The following is a 22,936-nucleotide window of genomic DNA, read 5'->3' on the forward strand; positions in this document are numbered from 1 at the left end:
TTCGACCTGTTTGTTTCCTCTCCACCTATCCTCTCCTCTATCCATCTTCTATCCGCCTCCCACTCTCTCCCTATTTATTTCAAAACCCCCTTCCCCTCCCCCTTTTCTGATGAAAGGTCTAGGCCCGAAACGTCAGCCTCTCTGCTCCTATGATGCTGCTTGGCCTGCTGTGTTCATCCAGCCCTGCACCTTGTTGTCTCGGATTCTCCAGCATCTGCAGTTCCTACTATCTCTGATTCATCATCCTTGTAAATCTTGTCTGAACCCTTTCAAGTTTCACAACATCCTTCCTGTAGCAGGAAAATTGTATGCAGTATTCCAAAAGTGGCCTGGACATGCAATGGGATTTCTACTAGTTTGAGTCAATCCAAACGAGAGAGAAAGGAGGTCATGGATTTACAATGAGAGGAAGGAATCATCCTTTCATGACAGATATGAAAATTCTCTCTCTCCATCTCTCTCTGTCCCCCCAAGGTCTGTGTGTGCCTGTGGACCCTCATGTGGGGGGTGGGATGTTGAAATTTTTTTTGAAAAGATGGATAGATTCCCGTCCAACAGGCGAGTTGATGGGAACGTGGGATTCCCAACGCAATAGGATCAGCCAAGACCTTACAGAACGATGCAGCAGCAGTCGAGGGGCTGAATGGCCTCCTCTTGAGTTCCTGTTTCGTATCTGCGTGAGTGACAGGAGATGACTGTCCTCATGGTGACAAAGCTGCCGGGATATTCCCTCCAAAAACTCCTACTATCTCTCTGAAGACCTCAAATAAATCCAGTGTATTCTCACAATTCTCCTCACCAACACTTCCAGAAGGGTCCAGCACAAATTAGAAATGGGTATCTTGCTTTGCACCTGAAACTCCATATTTTCTCCTGTTGAAAGAGCAGGTGGACCCACCTGTCAGTTCAAGGAATGTATTGACCCTAACTGACTGTGATGCTATCACAGAATGGTCACAGTGTAGAAAAAGGCCACTCGGCCTTCTGAGTCTGTACTGGCTCACTGAAGGAGCAAATAACCAAGTGCCACTCAACAGCCTTTGCCACATAGCCCTGTGTAGTCTTTCTTTTCAATTTCTTCTTAACTGCCTTAATGGAACCTTGCTCTCACAGACTCTCAGGCACTGTGTCCCAGATTCCAGATCTCTCTGTATCCCCGATTCCAGCCTCTTGCCTGTATCCCAGATTTCGGCCCCTCACTGCATCACAGATTCCAGCCTCTCACTGCATCACAGATTCCAGATCTCACCATATCCCAGATTCCAGCCTCTCACTGTATCACAGATTCCAGTCTTCTGCTGCATACCAAATTCCAGCTTCTTGTTATGTTTTTCCATGTGTGGTCATTGTTTCTTTAACCCATTTATTGCTCTTGATCCTTCCACCACTGGGGACAGTTTCTCCTGAGCTACTCTGTCTGACGCACTTGACTGTAAACCATGACCAAAACCTTCTCTCAACATATCCTGTTCCAAGGAGAACAGCTAAAGCTTCTCCAAGCTGTTATCACACTTGAAATTCCTCATCCCAGGAGCTATTTTAGTGACTCTTTCCTTCACTGTGTCCAATGCAGTTGGGGGCAGTTATACAATCATAGGACATGTTCAGCAATTGTGGAACTGGATCAGATGAGGTGAAGGGGATAAAATTAGAGTCATAAAGATGTACAGCATGGAAACAGACCCTTCGGTCCAACTTATCCATGCAGACCTAATATCCCAAATAAATAGTCCCATTTGCCAGCATTTGGCCCATATCCCTCTAAACCCTTCCTATTCATGTATCCATATAGATGCCTTTTAAGTATTGTAATTGTACCAGCCTCCACCACTTCCTCTGGCAGCTCATTCCATACGCACATCACCCTCTGCGTGAAAAAGTTGCCCCTTAGGTTCCTTTTAAATCTTTGCCCTCTCACCTTAAACCTATGCCCCTCTAGTTTTGGACTCCCCCACCCCAGGGAAAAGACCTTGTCCATTCACCCTATCCATGCCATTCATGCTTTTATAAACCTCTATATTTTATAAACCTCAGCCTCTGACACTCCAGGGAAAATAGCCCCAGCCTTTTCAGTCTCTCCCTATAGCTCAAACCCTCCAACCCTGGCAACATCCTGGTAAATCTTTTCTGAACCCTTTCAAGTTTCACAACGTTCTTCCTATAGCAGGGGGATCAGAATTGCACACAATATTCCAAAAGTGGCCCTAACTAATGTCCTGTACAGCTACAACATGACCTCCCAACTCCTATACTCAATGCAGTTTTGGGCCTCATATCTCAGGAAGAATGTACTGGTCCTGGAGCGGGTTCAGAGGAGGTTCACGAGAATGGTCCCAGGAATGAAAAGCTTAACATATGAGGAACGTTTGAGGACTCTGAGTCTATCCTTGTGGATTTTGGAAGGATGAGGGGGGGATCTAATTGAATCTTACAGAATAGTGAATGGCCTGGACAGGGTAGATGTTGGGAAGATGTTTCCATTGGTAGGAGAGTCTAGGACCCGAGGACACAGCCTTAGATTAAAGGGAAGACCTTTTAGAATGGAGATAAGGAGAAATTTCTTCAGCCAGAGAGTGGTGAATTTATGGAACTCACTGCCACAGAAGGCTGTGGAGGCCAGGTCATTGAGTAGATTTAAGATGGAGATAGATAGGTTCTTGATTGTCAAGGGGATCAAGGGTTACAGGGAGAAAGCAGGAGAATGGGATTGAGGAACTTATCAGCCATGATTGAATGGCGGAGTAGACTCAATGGGCTGAATGGCCTTTTTTTGCTCCTATGTTTTATGGTCTTATGGTCTCTGGTGTCTTGGACAAGATTTATCCCTCAATCAGTGTCACTAAAGCAGATGATATGGTCCTACATTTAGTTGCTTTTGGGAGCTTGCTTTGTGTAAATTGCCTGCTATGTTTTGTACATTACTGTAGTGACTGGTTGTCTGTGAAACACTTTTACCACATCCTTGGGTTGTGAAAGGCCCTCTCCCATAAATAACTCCAATATTCTGGTCTGAGTGACTGAGTCTGCCCTCCCGTTTCAGCTGTTTGTGGAAGAAAGATTTTGCCAAGCCTCTCTGCATATCACTGAATCATTCTCTCGTCATTCTTTCAAACAACGATGATCCCTTTGAATGATTCCAGTTGGTGACCACTGTTAATATCGAACAAATGGATCCAATCTGGAATCATGGAGTAGGCTGGCCTGCAAATGAAAGCGAGGACAGGCGAAGCTGTGAAAAAAAATGGATGTAGCTAAGGCTTGCTTTTTCTGATTAACAATTGAGTGATGAAATGAACCAGAGCGTGAGAGGAAAGAAAATTACCTTGTTGTAATGGCTGAATGGTTTGCTTAATCAACTTCCTTATGGTTACAGCTTTTAGTTCCAGGGATGTCTGTTAACGGATCTGTCTGTCAGCCTCCTGGGCTCTAAACTGTTGATGCTTTGACTGTTTAAGTGGCAGACAGACAGACCAAACACTTTTGAGGAACAACACATCATTTTTCGCTTGGGGGCCCTACAGCCCTCCGGACTCAATATCGAGTTCAATAATTTTAGGGCCTAAACTCTCCCATGTCCCAGCCCCTCACCCCACACACCAGGCCTTGTTACCACATAGCCTGCCATTACACACCCACTGTTGTTAGTCACTAACAGTCCCCATTAACAACTGTTCACCCTCCCAGCCTGATCGTTAGCAACTGCTTTGTCTGTCCAACTGTCTTTCTCTCTCTTTGGGGTCTATCGTATCGTTTACTCCCTACCCCACCCACCTCCCTATTTTCTGCATATAAACTGACCTTTTCCCAGCCGCCATCAGTTCTGAGGAAGGGTCACCGGACCCGAAATATTAACTCTGTTTTTTCCTTCACAGATGCTGCCAGACCTGCTGAACTTTTCCAGCAAATTTGTTTTTGTTCTTTTTTTTCTATTCATTTGTCGGATGTGGGCATCGCTGGCTGGGTCAGCATTTCTTGTCCGTCCCTAGTTGCCCTTGAGAAGGTGGTGGTGAGCTGCCTTCTTGAACCACTGCAGTCCATGTGCTGAGGATTGACCCACAATGTTATTACGGAGGAAATTCCAGGACTTTGACCCAGCGACACTGAAGGAACGGTGATAAATTTCCAAGTCAGGACAGTGAGTGATTTGGAGGGGAACTTGGAGGTGATGGTGTTCCCATATATCTGCTGCCCTTGTCCTTCCAGATGGAAGTGGTCGTGGGTTTGGAAGGTGCTGCCTGAGGATGTTTGGTGAATTTCTGCAGTGCATCTTGTAGATAGTACACACTGCTGCTACTGAGCGTCGGTGGTGGAGGGAGTGGGATGTTTGTGGATGTGGTGCCAATCAAGCGGCTGCTTTGTCCTGGATGGTGTCGAGCTTCTTGAGTGTTGTTGGGGCTGCCCCCATCCAGGGCAAGTGGGGAGTATTCCATCACACTCCCGACTTGTGCCTTGTAGATGGTGGACAGGCTTTGGGGAGTCAGGAGGTGAGTTACTTGCCTCAGTATTCCTAGCTTCTGGCCTGCTTTCATAGCCCCTGTGTTTATGTGGTGAGTCCAGTTGAGTTTCTGGTCAATGGTAACCCACAGGATGTTGATAGTGAGGATTCAGTGATGGTAACACCATTGAAAGTCAAGGGGCAGTGGTTAGATTGTCTCTTATTGGTGATGGTCATAGCCTGGCATTTGTGTGGTGTGAGTGTTACTTGCCACTTGTCAGCCCAAGCCTGGATATTGTCCAGATCTTGTTGCATGTGAACATGGACTGCTTCTGCACAATATTGACTAGCACTAATCTGTGGAAGCAGGGAAGGAGATGATTCAACCCAACTGGGGTTGGAAAATAAGGACTAGTCGCTGATTCTAATCCCACCATCCTGCACCTGGTCTGTCCACTTGTACTCAAAGCCAGTCACCTTCACATGATCGATTCCTACCTGCCCAGAAATGTAAATAATCACCTGGGACCATTCAGCTCATGTCCCTATCCAAGGTTGACTAGGTGCTACCTTCTCAACTCGAATCAGTTAACTTGGGGTTCCAGGCCTCCTCCGGAGGTTAGGCGCAAGAGTTTAGTCTGACATTCCAATGCAGTATTGCAGGAGCAAATGAGTTGGAAAAACTCAGCAGATCTGGCAGCATCTGTGCAGAGAAAACAGAGTTAACATTTTGCGTCCAGTGACCTTTCCTCAGATATTTAATAGGCATGTTCAAATTTACAAAAGGTTTTTTGCTTAATAAATAGGGAGGAGTCATCTCCAGTTGCAGGATGTTTGATAACCAGAGGGACACAAGATTTAAAATAATGAACAAGTGAAGGAGGATGTGGTGGAAGTAGGAGTTTTGTTTAAGCAGTGAGTTGTTGTGATCTAGACAGATTCAAGAGGAATTTTCAACAGCATGAATTGGAAAAATACCAGCAGGGTATTTGCAGCCCTATAGGGAAATTAGACCACTAATTGGGTAGCTCTTTCAAACAGGTAGCCTTGGTACAATGGGCTGAATGCCCTGAAATTAGAGGGAAGAGTAAGTCTGTACAGGAGCTGCGCTCGAGGAACGTTTATCGAGAACAAAACTCAAGTTGAAAGCCTGGCAAGAAAATAGTTAAAGGGAGTGTTGATCAAGATAAATAAAATATGAAATGGGATAGATTGAATATTACCTCAAGATGAACATAGAAGTGAGTAACGATTAATTTCCACCCGACATCTGAAAAAGTACCTTCACTCCCAGAGTGATAGATGCTTGGAATAATCAATCAAGGAAGGCAGTGCTTCAAGATTTTCAGGAAGACACTTGCTGATGATATGGAGGGAGAGTTAATACATTCAAGACCTGAATTTGAACAGTTCGAATGACCTTTCTAATCTCTCGTGTCCTTATAATTATAACAAGGCAGTGGAGTCTGGAGTGACAGTAAACATTAGTTTACAGTGCAGTATGAGAACTGAAGCAAAATAGCTGAGTTCAAAGAGATGGTGATTTAAGATGAAAGAAACAGATTAACAGAAGTGAACAAGAATGAAGAAAACAGTAAAAAAATTAGATAAAGCAAGTTGGCCTTGGAATCAGACTTTTAGGAAAACTGAGAATCGGAAAGGAAACAATTTGGGGAGAAAACTGTGACTCGCACAGACCCAGATGTTGATTTGAAAGATGGTATTGTGATTGAAATATTTATACTGTTGGTATGATTCAAAAAAGCAAAAGCTTCTACTTTTATGGCTTCAGAATGTCCCAAAGCACTTTGAGCCAATTAAATATGTTGTAAGTCTAGTCACTGTGATATAAAGGCCAATGGAAACACAGCAAGCTTCCACAAACAGCAATTTGTCAGATCTGATTGATTTGGGGATGTGATTGAGCTCCATTCACTGGTCACCGCCTGTGCCACTGACCAACATTGGCTCCCACAACAGTCCTGCCTCGGTTTTAAAGCCCTCACCTTTGTTTTCAAATCCATCTGTTGTCTTTTGCAATCTTTATAAACCCTCACAGTCCCAGAGTCCTTGACAATCTGTGCTCCTCTAATTCTGGCCTCTTGAGCAATGCTTGATTTTCATTGCTGTGTCAGTAGTGGCCATGCTATCAATGGTCCAGGCCCCACGCTCTCGAATGTCTTCCCTAAAACTCTCTGCTCCTTGTTTCCTCCTTGGCATCATCCCAATGTGATAGCTCAGTGCAAGGTGATAGCCTCTGGCTTTCAGCGCAGAGTGTTTATCCAATTGTTACTTCAGACAGCTGGTTAACTCACTGTAATTTCCTCCCTTGTACTTTGTAGTTTTTTACTGGTCTTCTCTTGCCTGGTACTATCAGTCTTCTCCACGATCAAGGAGTATGAACAGCGATCAGAAGGAGCTCTGTACATACTGGTGAGTAACGTCAACTGTTAACTGTGTGACTAAGCAGAGCTGGTCCTGCTCAGATTCCAATATGAGGTGAAGTATGGGTATTGCTTGCTCTGGTTAGGGAACACAAGAAGTCTGAAGATGTGCAGGTTAGGTGCATGCTAAATTGCACAGTGTCCAGGGATATAGAATCATAGAAGGCCTACAGTGTGGAAACAGGCCCTTTGGCCCAACAAGTCCACACCGAACCTCAGAGCATCCCACCCAGACCCATCCCCGTATAACCCACATAATCTACACATCCCTATGGGCAATTTAGCATGGCCAATCCAGCTTGGTGTGTTAGCAATGGGAAATGCAGGATTACAGGGATGGGGTAGTGGCATGGTTTTGGATGGGACGCTGTTCAATGGGTCGGTATGGACTTAATGGGCTGAATGTCCTGCTTCCGCACTGTTCTACGATTCTAAGAATTTTTAGTAACAGGATGGAACTGTCTTCAGAGAGGAGCACCATGTTTGGGGTAATCTAATGGGGATGTTTAGGATAAATGAAGAGTTTGATTGGATGGAGGGAGCGGTTTCCTCTGGTGGGGGGGGAGCACACCAAAGAGGAACAGCCGTAAAATCTGAGCTAGGCTAGTGAGAGGTGATGTCAGGAACCGCTCCCTCACACAAAGCACAGAATGGAAATCTGGAAATCTCCTCCTGAGGAGAGGGTGAGTTAGCTAAAGCTTTCAATACTACAGTCGAGAGTGGCTCAGTGGTTAGCACTGCTGCCTCTCAGCACCAGGGATCCGGGTTCAAATTCCACCCTCAGGCGACTGTCTGCGTGGAGTTTGCACATTCTCCCCATGTCTGCGTGGGTTTCCTCCCACAGTCCAAAGATGTACAGAGTAGGTGGGTTGGCCATGCTAAGTTGCCCATAGTGTCTAGGGATATGCAGGCTAGGTGAGTTGGCCATGGGAAATGCAGGCATACAGGGATGGTGTAGGGGGGTGGGTCTGGGTGGGATGCTCTTTGGAGATTGGCATGGACTCGATGGGCTGAATGGCCTGCTTCCATACTGTAGGGACTGTATGATTCTGTCAGGGATATGGATCCAATCCTTTTAAACAAGCTGATCAGAAGTGCCCACAAATCCCTGTGCTCTGAGGGATGATTCAACAATCACTGTCAAACTCTCACAATGTTTGAAAAATTTCTCAAAGACGTGAATACATTATATAAATGCAAGTCATGTCTTTTGTGTGATCGCTGTTGGCATGGAATTGCTCACTGTCTCATATGGCTGTATGGTTGAGGTGTGTATTTACTGAAGATTACTTACTGAAGTATTTACAGCACAGGAATGGCCATTCAGCCCAATGAGTCTATCCCATTGTTGACGCCTCATGAGGCTCCTTGAGCCTACCTCGTTAATCTTATCCTGTCCTGTGATTCCTTTCTGCCTCATTGTGTTAGTCCAGCTTCCAGTCAATGTATCAAAATATTTGGGTCCACCTGGAGCAGGTCCTGAGTTCCCTATTAGATTTAAGAGTGATTATCAAACATTGATAACCCTTAGCTTTGGGCTCCAGACAAATGGTAACATCTTCGTTTCATCTATCTGATTAAAATGCCCTTCCAAATTTTATCAGGCCACTCCTTAACCATTGGGCCTTCGAGGGGAAACAAAAATCTCCAGGCTGTTCAGGCTTTTCTGAGAGGGCTATGACCTCCCAATTCTGGCCTTATTATTATCAATTGGTTCTTTGTGGTATCTCCAATATCCTTTCGTTAGCATGGAGACCCAGAACGATGGCATTTTACTGCGACCTAACCAAGGTTCTGTAGATGCTTGGAAGACACGAGTTGAGCTTTCAGGTTCAGGGTGATCTGAGAATTGTTGTTTCTCTTCTCACGCTGCAGGAAATAGTGACAATTGTGGTCTTTGGTGTGGAGTACATGGTACGGATTTGGTCTGCTGGGTGCTGTTGTCGATATCGAGGATGGCGAGGGCGACTGAAGTTTGCACGAAAACCGTTCTGTGTGATCGGTGAGTGGATGCAGTCACCTATCCCCTTTCCCCTGAAGGATGCCACTTTACTTGAGCTGCACAGGAAGATCCTGCGCTTGTTCCCTGGTGGCTACCTGGCTTGGACAGTCTCACTTTGGGCCACGGGAATAAAAAATCCTGCCGGCAGTGGTTCCTACCCCTGGACACGTTTGCTGAATGCAGCTGGGAACTGCAACCGGTAACATTTTCCAAAGCGGAGCATTGTTCTGAGGGGTGATACCACTCTTAGTCAAATAGTTTTCAGAATTTTTGAGAGGTAGACCAAATGCACAATTTTCTCAAATTGATATTAACAACAGAATATTAGAATAATGTCAGGCCACATCCAGGGAGCCAGAATGATAAAGGCTGTGTGGTTACCACAGATATTTGTGAATCTAATCTCACACTCTGTCTCACACACACACCCACACACACACCCGCACACACACCCACACACACACTCTCTCTCCCTATTTCACAGGTGCAGGCACACACATACACATACTTTCTTTCATACACACTCTCTCTATTTCTTTCAATCACACACACACACACACTCTTTTTCTCATACACAGACACATATACATACATTCTCTACCTCACAAACACACTCTCTCTCACACACACACACACGCACTCTTTCTCTCATATGCACACACATACACATACACACACTCTGACATATTGTCTCTCCCATAAACGCTCTTACACACATACATACTCTCACACACACGATCTCACTCAAACACACAAACCCACTCGCGCACACTCTCTCACACACACACACACACACACTCGCACTCATGCACACACTCACACTCGCATACACTAACACACACACACTTACATGCACGCGCAGACACACACACACACTCGCATACACTAACACAAACACACTCACACTCACACACACACTCGCGTACACTAACACACACTCGCATACAGTAACACACACACACACTCTCCCACACGCACTCTTTCTCTCTCTCACACACACACTCACACACACACACATACACACAAACTCACATACACTAACACGCACACACACACTCACACGCACGCACACACACACACACACTTGCATACACTAACACACACACACACTCTCCCACACTCACTCACACACACACTTTTTCTCTCTCTCTCACACACACTCGCGCACACGCACACACACACTCGCATACACTAACATGCACACACACGCTCACACTCACATGCACGTGCACACACACACTCGCATACACTAACACACACACACGCACGCACACAAACTCTTTCTCTCTCTCTGTCTCACACACACTCACACACACACGCACACACTCACACACGCACGCACACATACATGAACACGCACACACACACTGTCTCCCACACACTCTCACACACACACTGAGGAGGTGATGGTCTAGTGGTAGTATCTCTGGACTGTTATTCCAGAGACCCATAAATGTTCTGGGGACCTGGGTTCAAATCTCACCACCGACAGATGGTGGAATTTGAATTCAATAATATATCTGGAATTAAAAATCGAATGATGATGACTCTGAATCCATTGCCAGTTGTTGGGAAAAACCCACCTGGTTCACTAATGTCCTTTAGTGAAGGAAACTGCCATCCTTACCTTGTCTGGCCTACATGTGACTCCAGACCCACAGCAATGTGGTTGACTCTTAAATGCCCCCTGGCAAATTAGGGATGGGCATAAATGCTGCCTGGCCAGTGATGCCCTCATCCTGTGAATGAATAAAGGGGAAAAAAAAGGCACAAACACACACACATAGGGAAAACATAATAAACATATAACCCTGTTGAGTTGGTTTCCCAATCCTTTCAAATCCCTGCTGAAGCCTTGATGTTATCTGCACAGTGATAACCAGCCTGTTATCTCCGTTGGGTTTACTTTTGGTGTTGGGTTATAGACTTATTTCCTTCAGCTTCTCTAAATTCAATTTGTCGGCACTTTTGACAGAAATTTGGAAAAAGTGACTAAGAGAGAAATGGGAGAGAGATAAATGGATGTAGTTACTGCTAGCAGTTCCCTTGTTTCTCTGTATTTCACTCCCCTTGCATAGTCTGGGTTAAACTGAAACCTGACCAATCAGACGGTTGTTACTATGCTGAGCTCTCCTGATATGGTGCCAATTTTTCTGGGTTTGATGTCCCCAAGAAGAAACATTTTCCCCTGTGAGATCAGTCAGCTTCACGTGACAAACAACTCCTTGTACATTCTCCCCTTTTTAAAACAGTGTCCTTTTTTTTTCATTTTCAGCCCAAAATTAGGAAGATGCGATCTCTTACATAATGGACTCTTTCAGAAGATTCCAAACACAGGAAGTTTGCCCATTGGAAAATTCAATTTTCTGGGCAATTCCTACAGAGCCTGCTGCCTGGAGGATTCTGCATGGTTTTGATATGCAACTCCAGTTATACTGCTCCAAAGATTTCTGAAATACCTGAGCCTTTCTCTCTCTCTCTCTCTTTGTGTCTTTTTCTGTCTGTTCAGGCTGTACCCGTCTCCGTTGCTGTGTCTGCCACTATTTCTCTATCACTCTATTTTCCTCTTCATCTGTCTGCCTCACTGTTAGATTCTGCCTCTGTCTCTGTGTCTCTCTGTAGCTATCCCTGTCTCTTTGTCTGTTTCTCTCATTCTCTCTGTTCTTTCGCTGTCTCTCCCACTATCTCTCCATTCCTCAGTATGCCTCTCTGTTTCGCTTTTCATCTGTCAGTCTCGGTTTCCCACTGTCTTTTTGTCTTGCTATTTGTGTGTCTCTCTCTTTTCCATTGTCTCTCTCTCATTCTCTCTGACCCACTGTCTTGTCTTTCCCACTATCTCTCCTTCTCTGCCCGTTCTTCTCCCCCGTGCGTGTTCTGTGTGCCTCTGCCTTTGTCTCCTTCTTTGTCTGTCTGTTTCTCTCTGTGTAATTGTCCCAGACTTGCTCTCTCTGTCTCTCACTCGCTCTGTCTCTCTCTCTCTCTGTCTCTCACTTTCTCTTTTTCTGTCTCTCACTTTCTCTGTCTATCCCACTGTCTCTACCCCCTCTTTGTTTTTTTCTCTCTCTGTCATTCTGTCTCTGTCTGTCTCTCTCTCCCTCTTTCTATCTGTCTCTCTTTTATTCCAGTAAGCCCTGTTTTCAGTTTGTTTTACATTGCTGCATTTACTGATGGATACAGGATACCTCCTCAAACCCACGCCTCAGGACCCTTTCACTCCCTGAAGCTGTCAGCTGGGAAAACCCTCAGCCACTTTCCTTCACAAGTTGCTGATATTGAAACCTAAAAGCAGGAGCTAGTCAAACTCACAACTTTATCCTCCCACACTGTAACTGTCAGCACTTCCCAGTTTAAAGAGCTATCATTAACTCCCATAGTTAGGGAAAGGGAGTGGGGGAAATTGGAACACTTTATGGAATGGTCGAACATGTTGGATTTGAGGGGTGGCTGGCACTTCAGTCAAGTGATTTTGTTTGACCTGCCTTTCCCTTTCTAGATGTCATGGTTCTTGTGGCCTCAATAGCTGTCCTTGCAGCAGGGACACAGGGCAATGTCTTTGCCACATCAGCGCTGAGGAGCTTGAGGTTTCTCCAAATCTTACGGATGATCCGTATGGATCGGAGAGGGGGCACCTGGAAGCTGCTGGGATCGGTTGTCTACGCACACAGCAAGGTAACTCTGTGAGAGGGATGGTGAGCAGGACTCGGGGAGTAGGAGCAAGAGTAGGCCATTGGCTCATCGAGCCTGCTCCGCCATTCAGTGGAACAATGGCTGAGCCGTATGTTCCCATTCCTTCATTCCTGGTGAGATCAAAATTCCAGCTCCTTCAATCTTGAACACTCTCACCAACTGGGAGCAGCCAGAGCTCTCTCGGGTAGAGAACTCCCAATATTTTCAGTGAAGATATTTCATCTAATCTCAGTGGGGAGGCAATGGCCTAGTGACATTATCACTAGACTATTAATCCAGACAGTCAGGCAATGTTCTGAGAACCTGGGTTCAAATCCTGCCACGTGGAGTTTGAATTCAATAAAATTTGGAATTAACTAGCCAATGCTGATCATGAAAACCTCGATGATTGTCGGGAAAAACCCATCTGGTTCACTAGTGTCCTTCAGGGAAGGAAACTACCATCCTTACCTGGTCTGGCCTCCATGTGACTCCAGACCCATTCCAATATAATTGACTCTCAACTGTCCTCTGGGCAATTAAAGATGGGCAGTAAATGCTGGCTGAGCCATCTCATGAATTAATTTAAAAAAGTACTAAATGATCAGCTCCTTATCCCGAGACTGTGCCCTGCACAGAGCATTGCCCGTGGGAAACATTCTCTCAGTATCCACCCTGTCAAGCCCGTTCAGGAACTGGGATATTTCAATGAAATCACCGCAACTCCAGGGAATATAGACCCAAATTACTCAATCTCCCATCAGAGGACAGCTCTACCCCTCTTCTCCCCCAGATTGAGTGAGTGAACCTTTGCTGCCCTGTCCCCATCCTTACTTCAATTTAGTGACCAAATCTGCTCGCAGTCCTCCCTTCAGAGACTGGTGGCACTTAATCTGTGTTGCAGCATCACACTGAAACCTGCTGACAATGAGAGGAAAATATCTGAAATACACTGGAGTGCAGCGCATGTGGAGAGAGATATGGAGTTAATGGGTATGGGCCTGTGGAGAGGGAGCTGGAGGCTGTGAATGCAGCGAAGGAGGAGGGGGGCCAGATCAGAAGGTGTCTCTGCACATTTCTGCTCCTGGGGTAGCCCCCTGGGATGAGTGGAGAGAGAGTGTCCGTTCCAGCAAAGTCCATGAGAAAATGAACAAGGAACTAGTGTAGGCCATTCGGCCCTTTGAGCCTGCTGCACCATTCAATATGATCATGGCTGATCCGACTTTACCCTCAACTCTACCTTCCTGCATTTCCCCGATAATCTTTCATCCCCTCGGTCATTAAAAATGTATCTTCCTCTGCCTTAAAAATATTCATAGATTCTGCATCCACTGCCTTTTAAGGAAGGGAATTCCAAAGACTCTCAACCCTCTGACAGAGAAAAAAAATGTTTCCCCATCTCTGTTTTAAATGGGAGCCCTGTTATTTTTAAACTCTGACCCATGCTTCTAGCTTCTCCCAAAAGAGGAAACATTCTTTCCACATCCTGCTGGGCAAGACCCCTCAGGATCTTAAATGTTTCAATTAAATCACCTCTGACTCTACTAAACTCTGCAGGATACAGACCCAGTTTATTCTCTGCAGGTAGCCTGCTGATCCCAGGGATTATTTGGGAGTATTTAGATGTGCAGTTTGATACCAGGGTGTACAAGGCTATGGGCCAAGAGCTGGAAAATGGGATTAGAGAATAGTGAGGTGGTTGGTTCTGACTGGCACAGATGGTCTGAAAGGCTTTCTTATGCTGTTGACCTCTATGGCCCTATGACGATGACTTTATTAGTGAGGGGTTGGGGGGAGAAGGGATCAGCCCTGGGTTGGAGCTGCCTCCTGTGTACGGAGCACTGTATGTATTGGGTGGAGGTGATGTCCTCGGCTCAGCCATAGAATACACTTAGTTTGACATGTCTTTGCATTCCTCAGAGAGCACCGTCACGCCCAAACCCTCCCCATGCTCTCCCACCTACACGGGTAGCATCTGCCTCTCCCGGTGAGGTTCCTGTTGCTGCCCAAGGCCTTTGCAATCTGATTGACCCTCTAGCCCTCAGCAACATGTTCCCAGTCCCTAACTGGTTGGCACTGGGTGGACTGTGCAATGGGTGGCTGACGTACACCCTCAGGCCAGGAACCCAGCCACAGTCCAGACTGGTGCCAACTGGGAAATACAGCTGGGGCATCCTGGGCAGCGCAGTGTTGGCCCTGGTCTGTTCCCTGGGTTCTTTCTCTTCTCTAAATTAATCCCTCCGAGCAATTTGAACTCTTTGTATGTGGATAGATTAGAATCAGGTTTTGCATTGGCTAATAGGTCTTTGCTAATTAATGGCCATTTGTGCATGTGCATTGTGGGCTATTCAACTGTAAAAGCATCGATTTTCAGCAGGACCGGTCCTTCCAGAAGATCCCACTGTACTATTTTGAAGAGAAGGGATAGTTAGCCCAGAATCCTGGGCTCACTGTTTAATTCGTCAGCCAGCCTCATTAAAACGGATACTTTACTCAAAGTAGGACACACAGTTTAAAAAAAAAATTTGCCATTTGAGACAGAGACCAGGAATTGTTTGTCTCCCTCTCGGGGTAGTTAGTCTGGAACTCACTTTCCCAGAGAACAGTGGAAGCAGGATCATTGAATATCTTTAAGACAGAGATAGATTCTTGACTGATGAAGGAATCAGAGTATCAGAATGAAAAGGATAATAGCCATGGTGGCACGGTGGCTCAGTGGTTAGCACTGCTGCCTCACAGTGCCAGGGACCCGGGTTCGCCTCGGGCGACTGTCTGTGTGGAGTTTGCACGTTCTCCCTGTGTCTGCGTGGGTTTCCTCCGGGTGCTCCGGTTTCCTCCCACAATCCAAAGATGTGCAGGCTAGGTGGATTGGCCAGGCTAAAATTGCCCATAGTGTTCAGGGAGGTGTAGATTAGGTGGGTTATAGGGGGATGGGTCTGGGTGGGATGCTCTGAGGTTCGGTGTGGACTTGTTGGGCTGAAGGGCCTGTTTCCACACTGCAGGGATTCTATGGTGTTATCAACTGGCAGAACAGGCGGGTGGGGCTGAATGGCCTCCTCCTGCTCCCTGTTGGTATAATCTAATGGTTTGTCACATTACCATTTCTATGTGCTTGCTGCATTTGCTAATTAACTGAGGTAACTCCTCTTCATAAAACGCTCAATTGGCTGTGAAGTGTTTTGAGACAGCATGACGTTGTGAAAGTTGCTATATAAATGCAAGTCTTTTCTTTTTTTCTCCATGTCTCATGTCTCACTTCCTTGATTCTCACACTTCAGTTCCAGCTGTTTGTCTTGTTTCTTCCTGTCTCACTCCCTCTATCTCCTCACTGTGCCCAATGCCTTTCAGGAGCTGATCACTGCCTGGTACATTGGCTTCCTGTGTCTCATTCTCGCCTCCTTCCTGGTCTATCTCGCCGAGAAGGATGACAATCAAGATTTTGCAACGTATGCAGATGCTCTCTGGTGGGGTTTGGTGAGTGTTTTCATCTCTGTCCAAGTTATTGTGCTTGAGTTCTGAGCTTCGCTGAGTGACAGGGAGCTGAGTATCTGAATGGCTGTAAGTTGAGAGAGGGTGATGTTCAATGGGACTTGGGTTTCCTTGTGCACCAATCACTGAGAGTAAACATGCAGATGCATCAGGCAATGTAGAAGTCAAATTGACCTACATAGCAAGAGGGTTCGAGCACAGGAACAAGGATGTCTTGCAGCAAATATACAGGGCACTGGTGAGACCACATCTGGAATATTGTGTGCAGTTTTAACTCCTTATCCGTGGAAGATATTCTTGCTATAGAGGGAATGCAGCAAAGGCTTCCCAAACTGAGAGGTTGAGTTGGTCAGGATTGTATTCACTGGAGTTCAGAAAAATGAGGGGATATCTCATTGAAATTCTAACGGGACTAGACAGGTTAGATGCAGAAAGGATGTTCCTTATGGTGGGGAGAGTCTAGAACCAGGGGTCATAGATTAAGGACAAAGGATAAACCTTTTCGGATTGAGATGATGAGAAATTTCTTCACCCAGAGAGTGGTGAGCCTGAGGAATTCTCTGCCACAGAAAGTGGCTGAGGTCAAAATGTTGTGTTTTCAAGAAGGAGGTAGAGATAGCTCTTGTTGCTAAAGGGATCAAAGGATATGGGGGAAGGGTGGCATTACAATATTGTGCTGAATGATCAGCCATGGTCATATTGAATGGTGGAGCAGGCTTGAAGGGCCGAATGGCCTACTTTTGCTCCTATTTTGTATGTTTCCATCCTTGGCAGATAGAACTGGACCCTTTGTGCTGGGTGGCTTGGTAACTCGGTGCTTAGCACTGCTGCCTCACAGGACCAGGAACCCGCTCAGGTGACTGTCTGTGTGGAGTTTGCGCATGCTCCCTGTGTCTGCATGGGATTACTTCATTTGGTCCGGTTTCCTCCTGCAGTCCAAAGATGTGCAGGTTGGGGTGCATTGGCTGTGCTAAATTTCCCACAGTGTCCAGGGATGCGCAGGCTAAGTGGGTTAGCCATGGGAAATACAGAGTTACACGGATAGGATAGAGGGTGAGTCTGGATGGGATGCTCTTCAGAGGGTCGGTGTGTACTTGATGGGCCGAATGGCCTGCTTCCACACTGTAGGGATTCTATGAACTGTGTCTACATTCCCCCAATGGAGACATCCAGTGGCTGAGTCTCCTGAGTGGATAAAACAATTCAGAAACTGTGAATTGCATTCATTGGCTGAAGTTCAGCAATTTGATAGAAGTTGACATGGTTTGGGATGCTATTCGATGCAAGATGCCCCAGTGACAGACTTTACCTCCTGGTTTTATTGTGATGCCTGGAGAGATGAGCAGCTAACAGCCCAGCCACTACTCTTCAATCATCTCAAACTCCATCCTAACTCTCTCCAATTCACTATCACTTTCACCTCTTCAACACCACCCTGGAGCTCTCTCTTTTGGACAAGCTTCTGGTCTTTTATTTCTTCACTTTTGATTCAATTTTGGGACGTGGGCATTAGAATATAGAATGTATAGAATATCCTTTATTGTATTTTTACAATGGCTGCCTTTTAATGGCAGCATCTTAGGTATAAGTACCTAGGTATAAATCTTACAAAATAAGAAAAAAATAATGTTGTTATACCAGAGGATTGAAAGGGAAGGGTTTACCTTACAGCCCAGTAAGTGTACCAAACAGCAGCAAATCAGCATGTGGTGCCAGGCCCAAGTTCAACAACTGTCCCGCATCACACTAGCCTCCAGTCCTCACCTCACCGGCACTCTGCAGCAACAAGGTAATGCGCACTCCACTGGGATACACCTCACCTCACGCTGCTCCGGGACTTGGGATTCCCCATGCGCTGCTCCAGGACATGCGGCTCATGCGGTGTTCCAGCTTGCACTCCAGGACTCGCTGCTGCCAGCACCTGCTGGTATTCATCTCCATTACTGGCAAGGTTGGTATTTGTTGCCCTGAGACGTGAAATCTACCATGTTGTCACGGGGACTGGAGTCACATACAGACCCAGACTAGGTGAGGATAGCAGTTTTTCTTCCCTTGTTATTATCTCAGCTGATATGAATATAGGCAAGTCAGATCAGGAGTGAAACCCAGCTTTTCAGACCCTAACTTTGTGTTTTTTTTTAACTGTGGAGGACAATTATACATCACATTTGCAAGCGGCTGTCTCTGTACTTTTAACACAAATAATAAAATGTACATTAAACAAGAAAAAAGAAATTACACTGGACAAAAAGGTTGGAATGATTTCATCACAATATTGGAAAAGGATTCAAACTCATGCTGTTCCTATATCTGAGCAATATCCTTATCAGTCACAAAAACGCTGCAGATTCATGACCAGCTCCATACCAAACCTTCTCGCTCAGTTTGGCAACTGGTTTCTTTTCTGTAAATTTCAGCATGTTCAGTAGATGATGTTTCTTCAGCTGGTAGTTCTCCCTGAGACACCTAAAATAAACTGTAAACTGTACTCACTGTTAACTTCAGAGCAAATTCAAGTTCCCTAAACTCAATTTCCAACAGTTTCAGGATTACAAACTATATACTCCTGTCTGCACTCCCTGACATATATGCATACACTCCCTCCTGGACCTTTCTGCATCTTTGTGCTTCTGAATTCCTGTTTCTAGGCAATAGCACAGTGTATTCTATCTCCTTTTTTAATGCACTAAACTACTTATCCCCATCTCTTCATTTCAAGGTCTGTAAAATCTCTTTAAAATTGCACGCAAAGTCTCCCAAATTCTCTGCACCGATCTCACAAGCACAACTCTAAATATGAATCTCAAACCATGTCTCCCCCACTTCTGAACACAAAAGCGTATATAAATTAAATGTAAAGTTGTACATTGTTTCAAATGACCAAAAGGACTTTAGTGAGGGAGTTGGGACTTTACATAATCCAGCAGCTTCATTGTCACTTCTGTGCAACTGGCTTTTCATTTGTGGCCTGATGTATCTCTACAGATTACCCTGACAACCATTGGATACGGTGACAAGTATCCAGTCACATGGAATGGTCGACTCTTGGCTGCAACGTTTACTCTCATCGGGGTATCGTTCTTTGCTTTGCCGGCGGTAAGCAGTACACAGGGAGGAGTGAATATCGCGGTGCTCTGCGTCAGCCTGGGCTTCCATCTGCGTTCAAGGCCCTATCCCCACCCTCACCTCTGGTTTGATCCCGACTGTTGACTGGATCTGAATACCTAACTGGATCACACTCCCACTGGATCCCAACTGTCATCAGGATCCAGATCTCCCCACCTGATCCCAACCACCACTTGGACTGGGACTCTGATCTAGATCCCAACCTATCTGGATCCCAGTTCCATCCAGATCTGAACCTCCATACGGATCTTGACTGCCGTGCGGGAGCTAACCCTGACCAGATCCTGATCCAGATCCCCACCTAGATTCCAACTCTTGCCAGATCCTAACCTGTCTGAATCTAAACTCCCTCACCAAGAAGGGAAAAGGTTCCTTCATGACTTGTTTGATCATTTATTGATCTTTCTTTCATTGTCATTGGGTCAAGATACTGGCATTGAACTGAGAGAGGAGAGAGAAACAGTTGAAGAGAGAAATGAGAAAAAGAATGACTGAAGGAAAGGAGGATTGAAAAAGTGAAAGGAGAGATAATGAGTAATTATTTACAGCATTGCTAATGTCTATGTTATTAGTTCAAGGAAGGGATTGAGTGGGGATGTTTTGTGAAGGTAGTTGAGTTAAACCATCTGGGGCATTGATTTTGATGAGATTTGATTGTCAAGGGAAGCCTGGCTAAGTGGCTCACAAGCAAGTTAAGGGTTTGAAATACTGAAATAAATATAAACATTCTCCAGGATTTTAATTCACCAAAATTGGGAGTTTGGACATTGAGGGACCAGCACTGGATTGGTATTGTAACACTTCAGCAAACCTTTCTGTTCCGGGAATGTGCTGATCCAAATGTTTGGTCCAGAGTGTGTAGTGTAGGTGATTTACAATTCAGTGGGTAACAGTGAATGCAGGAGAGCGGAGATATGAGGAGAGTGGTTACTGACGAATCAGGATTAGGATTGCATCAAAAGCTGCCTGTACTCCTGGTTAACATCCTTATTGATCTGATTTTTGCTGCCACATTCAGAAGCTCATTTCCCTGAGTCCACTCTAACTCCACCTGAGGATTTCAATTAACCTCTTGGTCCCGTAGCTAACTTCAACTGCCCATCTACAGAGATAGAATTGAGAGTTCCTGACTGCCAGGGTTTAGTTGTTAGCTCTTGACTACAAGCTGTACCTACTTCCTTTGAAGTGCAATTGTCAAAACATAGGAACAGGAGGCCCTTCAGCACCTCAATCTCTTCTCCTATTTTGTGAGTTAATGACCAATGTTTACCTCAACTCCATGTACCCTCCTTGCTTCCTTTCCTCTTAAAACGCTTGCCCAACAACAATCTGTTGGTCTCAGTGTTCAAGATGGAAACCATGGAGGAGCTCTTCCTGATGTTTTATCTTGTTATCCAGGGAATTCTGGGTTCTGGCTTTGCTCTGAAGGTTCAGGAGCAACATCGGCAGAAACATTTTGAGAAGCGGAGGAATCCTGCAGCTGGTCTCATCCAGGTAAGACAGATGTGCTCCATGCTTACGAACAAAGGTGAAAGGGCACTGGGCTAGAAGGACCAATGGTGCATCATGAAATAGCATTGATAAATTTGGAGAATTGGATTAATTGCCTTGAGGGAAACCCAATGGGATGGCCAAGGCTGCTTTTGGGCTTCCATAGGCCAGAGGGAACCAAGGTCAGCTGGTTTGAACACTGATCCAGGTGTTGCAGAGATAAAGGGTGGGAAAGTCTACAACTCTAAGAAGAATAATCTAATAATCTTTGCATTTCTCTGTTTCACACAAAGGCTGCCTGGCGATATTACTCGACCAGTCTGTGTCGGACAGACCTACATGCTACTTGGCAGTGCTTTGAGCAAACTCTGACTGTCCCAATGTACAGGTAGGTATGGGGACAAGTCCTCCCCTCTCTCCAAAACAATATCAGACTTGGCTTTATGATTTAATTTCGCTTTATTTATTTAATTTCAAATTTCTTTTTATTTCCTTCCATTTTAGTTCAGTTCCGCACAAGTTTATTTTTGCTCCATCTCATCACTGTAGTGTCAATGCCGTTGTCATGCAGGTGTTTCCATAGAAACCTGGATTCCACACGCAAGGCTTTGTGATAAGTGGCAGTCGGACAAGTAGGTACATTGTGTGTATCTGTGTCACTGTGCTTTGTGAGTGTGCCTCCTGGTGGTAAACTCCCACTCGCTGAACAAAACATACACCATCTGTAACACCACATTCTGAAAACAACAGCAACATCAAATTTAAAACCGTAAAAAAGAGGTGTTTCTTTCCCACACTCCTAGCCCAGTAGAAAGTTAGACTGAAATAGTTCCTTAACAAGGTGGAACCCTTGCCCGGAGAATGCAGAACATGGGACTGTGGTCCCAGAGTAAGACATAGATCATTTAGGATTGAGGTGAGGGAACCTTTTCTGGATTCATTCACATGGTAAGGGCATCCCGGGGTAAGGGCATCCCGGGGTAAGGGCATCACAGGGTAAGGGCATCACCGGCTAGGCCAGCATTTGTTGCCAATCCCTAATTGGCCAGGGGGCAGTTAAAAGCCAACCATTCTTCATGCAATTTTACCTCAGAGTGTTGTGGATTGTGTCTTTGAGTCTTTTCAAGTCTGAGATGAATGGATTTCTGGGTACAAGGTGAATTGAGGGATAGTGGAAGATGAGCTGAGTTGAGTCTTATTGAAAGGAGAAGCAGATAAAAAGGGGCTGAAGGGCCTTCTCCTGTTCCTATTTCATATTATCTTTGTTTGTCCCTGAGGTGTACACACCATCTGACAAATCAACTCACATCCCAAAATAACAGGCTTGACTCTGTCACCATACAATGGGGTCCTTTTTTACTGTGGAAAGTTGCAGCCTAATGATGTCTTATTGTTGAAGCTAACGAAAATATTGGGATCCCGACAGAAACAAACCCAACTATGGGAGTCCAGAATGGGTCATTGGAAAATATTATTGTGCATTGGAGCTGGCCCTACTTCTGAGGTGGGAGGCCCAGGTTCAAGCCCCACCTACTCTGAAAGTGTGTGATTATGTCTCTGAGCAGGTTGTTTTATAATATTTATAAATCCTAACTTTCCAAAGGATTCCCTGTGAGCCAAAGTGCTGCTCAAACATGTTCCCAAAAGATGCAGCACATGACCAGTCAAGCAGCCTTTCTCCCACCTCCAGTAATTTTATGAGCAGAAGTGTTCAAATAATTTGTCCCTGGGTTTCTCTTTGGGTGTTGCTTGCCAACGTGACGTGGAGGTCAAACCCTGAAAAATTTGAGTGATCCTGCCCAAATTGGCAATCCAACCTGTAACTGACCAGCCCAATTAAAAATAGGATTGGATCCTTCACATTGGACTTTGGTTGTCTTCCCTGTTCCCCTCTCCCTGGCCACTTGCTCTAATCGGTCCCTTCCTGACATGTTTTTGCACGCACATGTGTGTTACAGACACCAGGGTCATTAAGCCCCAGGTTTGCACCACAATTATACGGGCTGCGTTTTATCCTCTGGGTTTTACAGGAAACCTGTTGTTGATCCGGATCAGGATTACAATTGGTCTTCCCAAGTTTCCAAACATTTTGGATCCGACAAATTTCGGATCAGAATTCTGACGTTGGTCTAAAAGCCTAATGTAAGTTGGCTGGGGAAGAAGCAGCAAATTTATGCCTAAAACTAACCAGTGATTTATCAGAGATAGTAGGAACTGCAGATGCTGGAGAATCCGAGACAACAAGGTGCAGGGCTGGATGAACACAGCAGGCCAAGCAGCATC

General features: G+C 45.5%; 1 protein-coding gene across 1 annotated transcript in view; it reads left to right on the plus strand.

Moving 5' to 3' along the window:
- Positions 1–22,936, plus strand: part of LOC109923583 (potassium voltage-gated channel subfamily KQT member 2-like) — a 59,466-nt gene that overhangs the window by 1,414 nt on the left and 35,116 nt on the right. The window contains exons 2-8 of the mRNA XM_048608513.1: positions 6,778–6,868; positions 8,755–8,881; positions 12,375–12,550; positions 15,896–16,021; positions 19,022–19,132; positions 20,561–20,656; positions 20,947–21,041. Of these exons, the coding sequence (XP_048464470.1) occupies positions 6,778–6,868; positions 8,755–8,881; positions 12,375–12,550; positions 15,896–16,021; positions 19,022–19,132; positions 20,561–20,656; positions 20,947–21,041 (822 nt within the window). The remainder of the gene's footprint in view (positions 1–6,777; positions 6,869–8,754; positions 8,882–12,374; positions 12,551–15,895; positions 16,022–19,021; positions 19,133–20,560; positions 20,657–20,946; positions 21,042–22,936) is intronic.

This window comes from Rhincodon typus, chromosome 19 (assembly GCF_021869965.1).
Source record: "Rhincodon typus isolate 14 chromosome 19, sRhiTyp1.1, whole genome shotgun sequence".
Taxonomy (NCBI): Eukaryota; Metazoa; Chordata; class Chondrichthyes; order Orectolobiformes; family Rhincodontidae; genus Rhincodon; species Rhincodon typus.